The sequence below is a fragment of the Diaphorina citri genome, unplaced genomic scaffold (assembly GCF_000475195.1).
Source record: "Diaphorina citri unplaced genomic scaffold, Diaci psyllid genome assembly version 1.1 scaffold321, whole genome shotgun sequence".
Classification (NCBI taxonomy): Eukaryota; Metazoa; Arthropoda; class Insecta; order Hemiptera; family Psyllidae; genus Diaphorina; species Diaphorina citri.
The window spans coordinates 238,704-245,984 of NW_007377756.1; the positions used below are offsets into that span (position 1 = coordinate 238,704).

General features: G+C 38.4%; 1 protein-coding gene across 1 annotated transcript; it reads right to left on the bottom strand.

The window, feature by feature from the left end:
- Positions 1-5,725: 5,725 nt before the first annotated feature.
- LOC103507554 lies at positions 5,726-7,033 on the bottom strand. The gene has a single exon (XM_008472036.1). It carries the CDS (start codon positions 7,031-7,033, stop codon positions 5,726-5,728), a length of 1,308 nt encoding a protein of 435 aa, XP_008470258.1.
- Between the last annotated feature and the right edge of the window lie 248 nt (positions 7,034-7,281).

The following is a 7,281-nucleotide window of genomic DNA, read 5'->3' on the forward strand; positions in this document are numbered from 1 at the left end:
CGACTCTTAGACGTCCAGGACAAGGAAAGTTTTAAAGTTTAAGGAGATAAGGAGTTAAAGAGTCCAAAGGAGTCCCCAACTCTGTTAAAAAGCGTTCATGATCAAAGTACACAGAGTAAGCGGTAAACTACAATAAATGTTTCCAAAGTCATGACAAAAGTCAATAAACGAAATACTCGAAGAATCATTACCGGAGTGACCAAAACCTACTGTCGTCGTATCGACAATACTTGAAGGTTTAACAATGTCCTAACAACCAAACCTATATTGTCCTGAAAAAGTCAAAACTGAAGTGAACAAAAGAGACCGAAGTGCAACTTATGATGTGCTCAACTTTATAAAGGTAGTTATGAACAAAGTAGTACCCATACAGGTAAAAAGGTTTGAAAGCAACAAACAGAGACACCAATGAATATTACAATTTGAAGCAACCACAAACACAGTGATTAACTATAACCCACAACCACAGTAATTACTTCGCAAGGTAACAATGAAACCATCCTCATAGAAACCCTATCTTTTTTAAACACACCAACATCGAAGGAGACAACAGAAGGAAAAGCGAAAATCGTTGCTATACTTTACTAACCGGAGCATACTGAAGTACAACCCTAAAGAACAAGTGCACTTAAGAAACCATACCAACACACACAAAACTGTGACAAAAAAGGATGAAAAGTGGTCGTCAGAACATGCAACCGAGAGTCCACAGACGCGATTGGCTCCAAAGCATCCTCTTCAAGTACCGTTACTTGCGGCACACTAACAACCGCCCTGGGTAAACCAAAAGAAACTCTTACCTTAAACAGGTCAAAAGGTTGCGACAGGCAAGAGCCACAAAATCAAATATTAGGAGACAGAGAACACACTAGAACACACAGCACCGAGCAGTTTTTCAACGAACACAAGTCGTACACCGAGAAAACCAACAAATAAGAAAAACAATTTTTACTGTGAAGCCATCACATACCATGAAATGCGATCGACAAGAAATCGCGAGGTCCGCACTCATATACAACGCACAGCGCGAAGGCGTCTTGATAATCGCCCAACCAGCAACCTAAAATAATTATATTTTCTAAAACTTTTCCAACATATGGCATAGACATGCCTTAAGTTAAAAAGATTTGACAAACCTTACGAACTCGCTAAAAGGACACGTTTATATTGTTTTCCTACAAAAAGCAAAGGAACAACCAGAAACGTAAAACCGGATAATCATGACCAAAGGGAATAAAGTAGCACGTATCCAAACGCGAAGAAGGCCTTACGAAAAAAAGTAAAAAGACCAAAGAAAAAACGTCACTAACGTCTTTACAAACGAATATTCCCGCAACCAGCTATAAAATGACCACCTAAAGCGTTTCAAAACAAAGGAAGGTATTCATTAAACAAACTTGATCAGAATCAGAGAGAAAATAAGAAGATGGACTCGGGCCATCATTTCTCCACGCCATAAACACCTTTACTAAACAGCTCGATAACAGACATCCTGCGAAACTCAAATTATAATAGTTTCTGGGTTCCATAAAACCTCTACCAGGTGACCAACCCAAATGAACAAACGATATTACAAACTCCGGGAACACTTCCAACATAACTTGATCCAAAAAACCAGTTAGTATTAACCTTTTTAAAGCATAGGAATAACATCAATTGACAAACCGCTCGTTGATGACAATTAACAAACCGTATAAGCGAAAATGATCAAAACTATAACATAGCTGTTATAATAGGTCCACAGATAAACACAACCAAATAATATGTGACTGGAAGTGTTACCCCTAAAAATTCTCGTGATTAGACCCATAATTGACCGTAAACAAAGTACTAATTAAAGGTAATAGAAACCAACGTCTTTTCAAAAATCATGAAGACTATATTAGTAGGTTTTCACAAAGGTTTCATGAACAAAAGGAATAGTACTAAATAAAGGCTTGGAATGTCAAGAAAAGACAATAAGGTAAAATGAGGACACTCGAAGTTCTAACAGCGGTTGTCGAACCAAGAGAGATAGGGTAAATAAGACTCAGAAGTAAGCAGGCCCAAACCTAACAAACATCGTAGCAAACATTTGAGTACATGTGACAAATAAACAGTAATAAATAACACCACACCCCACACCGCATATAGTGAAGGTAGCCAGATACCAACAACGCAAACCAAAATATAAGAAGGTAAGAAAACATATAAAACAAAGTTACGATTGATAAAAACCGCATAACAAAAGTCAGAATGCTTAAAGCTACGACCTATGCCAGCACGTAAAATACGTCAGAACGACTCACCGTAATACGTCGCAAAGCCCACCTACAAAGATAATGACAAGGTCAGTGAACCCGTAAAGAAAGGAGTCCGACGAATAAATCGACAAAAGACGTAGAGACGAAAAACAACAAAAGGGTCTTGAAACCCCCTAGTAATGGGTAACACCAGGCGACACTAGGGAGGTAAATAAAAGTCCAATGAGGTCAGACGAGAGAGCGTACAACGAATTGACAACACTCCACTGTTAACTCAAAAGGTAAACAGGTCCCTTTTATAAATACCGCGTCGTCAGATAACACAAGAATAATACATAGTACGAGTAACCAAACAGGTAAACGCACAGACCGGTAGAAACAGTATCGAAGCAGCAAAGTACATGCAAGGTTAGAGTACAACCGAAACTTTACAACTAAAGGCGACAGACAGAGATAACATTAGACTCTAACGCGACCAACGACAGAGGAACAAAATACGTTTTAAACAAACGAACTAGAGGACACAAAGACCACCCGATGTAACGAATGACAACCATGATAAAGACAAGCATGAATTAGATGACCGCATTAAAGACTCACAGGCGACCACTACATAAACTCAAAGTCGTATAGAAAAAGATCTTAAACAAGAACAAATATCAACACGTAAACAACACTCCCACCGAAGCCACAATGCAAAAGTTAAAAAGCGCCTGATCGACACTATGAACGATTAAAGATGACCCTACACCAAGCAAGACAACAATGATGCAACACAAATCACTCCTTATCGAAAATGTTATGAGGTAAAAAACTGACAGTAAAACCCATCGACCTTGACCTTAATTTTCCAACAATGACCTTAACTGTATTTTGTGTCAAAAAAAAAGAAAGCGGTAGTAATCCAACCTGACGACCTCATTTGCTAAAAAAGGGGCGTTGGGACCGATATTTGTGTCATATAAGACTAAACTTCTGAGCCCCGCGAATCCACTTTTGCCCAATCTATAAGAGAACAAGTATGCTACGTTCATCTGGTTTACCTTCAGGCGAATAGAGTAAACACTTGGCTACGGCCATTAATAAGTCTCTTCGATGCTGTTACTTTTCTTAACAAGAAAAAAACAAAATGAACTGACAATCTCATAACTGATGATTCCACTACGGCTATAGGAACCACAAATGCCTTTCACGGGATGAACAAAACAATTGACACAAGTACTGATCCTGTTTGTACTAACCATGAGATAAACTCCATCAGTGATATCAGACTAGACAAAATCATTACAACACCCGTGAATGTGTGTGAAAGTGACACGGTAGAGAAAAGGCATCAACCAACATTGTTGAACGCACTGAAACCCCAATATTACGACAACATATTACACAGAAATTTACTAAACGAAACTCAATCGAAAGAAAACAATCCGAAACCAACAGAGAACGTGTTGAAAGAAGGTACAAGTACTACAAAGATAATGAAATCTACCACTACAGTAGCAAGTGCGACAAAGAATCACATCGACAAAGAGAAAACCGTACTGTCCACTGTAGAAAACTTCAGAGACGGGAAATTTTTTGACCTCCTGAATGTCGATTATATCAATAGTGAGAAAAGCACGCGAAACAATATCCCTAACCTGTATCTGAGCCAGAATCATAATAATCCAACCAACACAAAACAGGATTTGGAAAGTAAATTTCTCGACCTCTTAAACATGGATTACCTCAATAATGAAAGAACCACTCGACAGAACCTCCTCAAAGTGTATCTGGGTCAGAGCGAAAGTAACGATGTCCTAAGCGAACTGCTAGCAATGAACAAACCACTGGGTGAGAGTAGATTTCAAGATGTTGCCAATGACAGTGACATGGAGCCTGATAATGAACGTTTCGCCGGATTTCAAGCTTTCCTAAGAGAGCAAGACAAACTAGAAGTTCCGATCGAACAAACAAATGCAACTCCCGTAGCAACAGATATTGACGCAATTCAAATACATAGGCCATCAAAGAATATGAATAATGGCTTACCAAAGAATATAGAAAGCGCAACTGGAGACCTAAAAACCAGTGACGTTGACAAAATAAACGAACAAACCCATCACCAAATGCAAGACGAATATACCAAAGACCTGGCCTATAGCCCCGTTAACAAGCTGAAATTCCTGTTTGTACGCACAACTACAAGGTACACAGATTCACGATGGAAAACCCGTATGGATAAATACCTGAAAATACCGAGCGAACTTCCAAAAGAACCAGCGAGCAAGAAATCAGACGCCACCAACATAAAATTCGACTCCAAAGTTAGCCAAATGAAAAACATCGTGCAAAGTATACTCGAGAAATATGTGGACAAAAGTAAAATATCTCAGCATGGCACCTTGAGAAAGTCAAAACTGCAGTTTAACAATTCAATTGTGAGTATTTTTCTCAAGGGGCGTTATGGAACTCGATGGTAAAAGTAGTAACTGTGATAGTCTGTCATCTTTGAACTTTTTTCCCTCAATTATCTTAATAGTGCTTATTCATTCTACTCGAATAGGACTGAAAAGTCACTTTACCCCAGCAGTAGAGGCTACTACTAAGGTCACATTCTCAAACATTGTTGTTGATAAAATTTCATACCTCAGCTGGAATTCAACCCACGCTCTTCTGTTTACCAGGCGAGCGGCTTGACCACTACACCACCGAATTGGGCAATAACACAAAAATAATAAATAAATAAAAAGATGAGTTTCACCGCCTTTTTCATTTCCTAGCAAATGAAACAACTGCTACGACCACTCATGTGGTCTGTGTCGTAGCATGTCCATCTCGTAGAATGTTCATCAGATTTCAATCTGTCAACCTACCTCGGTGGTGTAGTGGTCAAAGCGCTCGCCTGGTAAACAGGAGGGCGTGGGTTCAATCCCAGCCGAGGTATGGAATTTTATCCTCTATATAATTTGAGAATTTGACCACAATAATAGTAGTACTGTAAAGGGATTTTTCAGTCCTATGCAAGCAGTATAGATAAGCACTATACTATTACTATGTATTAATCTAAATCACGATTTCTTTGTGGTGAAGCTGAGAGCTTCTTCACAATTTTGTGGATATCACAGCATTACTAAGAGCCTCCTTTACTATTTCTGACATATCTGATAATTTTTCTTTTTACTCTGGTAATGCCGCCACTGGTCGCTACTCGATTGTCCTCACGAGGCTGAGTGTACCCCGAATTCCAAGCACAGAGCCGAAAAAACCTCGGCCCCGCCGGGAATCGAACCCGGACCTCCTGCGTGCAAGCCTAGTGTGATACCCACTCGGCCACGGAAGTTGCTTATTTTTATTAATCTTACGTATTCTTGAGAGTTTATTGCAACGGATTAGTAATATTATTGAATGTTCTCATTTATTTTTATATGGTATTTTACAGATACATCTATGGGCTAACAAAACAAACATAGATGTCAGCATGTAGGGGAGATGAAATATCTTCAGGTGCTGATGAATTTTCGGACAATGCGACATGTTTCCAGCAAGACATTCTTCTGTACTTTCTGTATGACATAATGAGGAAGTTGTATCTTCTTAATGTGTTCGTACAGACTGGGATGAATTAATCCATTAGTGGATACAACAACTGGTACAATTTCAACTTTGTCCATATTCCACATGTCTTTGATTTCTATCCCCAGGTCTTGGTACTTCCGGATTTTTTCGCCCATTGTTATTAATATGTTGTGATCATTGGGATGGGCAATGTCAATTAATTTTACATTCTTTTGAATCTTGTCAATGAGTACAATATCAGGGCGATTTGCAGGAAGTCTTCGATCAGTTATGATTGTTGTGTCCCAATACAGTTTATAACTTTCATTTTCTAATACAGGTTCTGGATCATACTTATAATGGGGATCTTTGTTGTTGATTAGTCCATGTGTGTTTCCAATAAATTGGTGGATAATTTTGGCGGACAGATTATGTCCATACAGGTATTCAGAGTTGGCCAATGATGAGCATGCAGAGGTAATATGTTGAATAGTCTCAGAACCTTGGTGACATACACGACACTTATCATCTGGAATATCTAGCTTTAGTATGTGTTTCATGTAGTTCTTGGTTTTGATTACTTGATCTTGAATAGCTAAGATAAATCCCTCTGTCTCGCAATATATTGAACTCTGAGGCTTCAACCAATCACTGGAACTTGAGTGACAATCATCTAGTTGTGATTTATATCTTCCGTGAAGGCTCTTTTGTTTCCATTTCTCTTCAAGTTCAGCACATGAATAAACTTGTAACGGCATATCATTATTTTTCAAGTTCAATGAAGAATATTTGTCATCAGCATCAATGATTATGTGATGGAGAGGGGATGAATCTTTCTTCTTGAAGAAATACGCTTTTAAGTTCTTTACTTCTCTATTTCCTAATCTTTCCAAGTTTATTAGACCTTGACCTCCATTTTTTCTTGATAAATACAATCGTTCAGTACATGCTTTAGGGTGATGCATTCTGAACTGTGTCATCATTACTCTGGTCTTGCGATCTAACTCTTGCAAATCCGTTTGTGTCCAAGGTAGAACACCAAATGAGTTTGTTAGGATAGGAACACACCATGTATTAATGCCTTTGATCTTATTGGCACCATTCAAACTCGTAGCAAGAATTTTCTTCAATCTCGTTGTGTACGTATTAATCACACTGTCTTTTGCTTCTGACTTGTTGAATACCAGTGCTTGTTTCACACCAAGATATTTGTACATTTCATTTGTACTTTGATCAAGGGTTGGTAATACCATTGGTGTTGAGGTTAGATTGATATTTTCTTGATCATGTATTTTCCCCCTTTTCACTTCCAAAGTAGCACATTTCTCTATGCCGAATTTCATTTCAATATCACTCGAGAATATTGATGTTATTTCAAGCAGAGATCTTAATTCATCCTAGTGATGGGACTCGAGTGAGATTTTTCAACTCGATTATTTTCTACTCGATTATTTTCCAACTCGAGTTGTAACTCGAGTGGAAATTAATCGAGTTGAATATT

Bases quoted from the DNA above. Each gene is read 5' to 3' on its own strand.
- LOC103507554 (XM_008472036.1), bottom strand. From the start codon at position 7,033: ATGGTATTACCAACCCTTGATCAAAGTACAAATGAAATGTACAAATAT.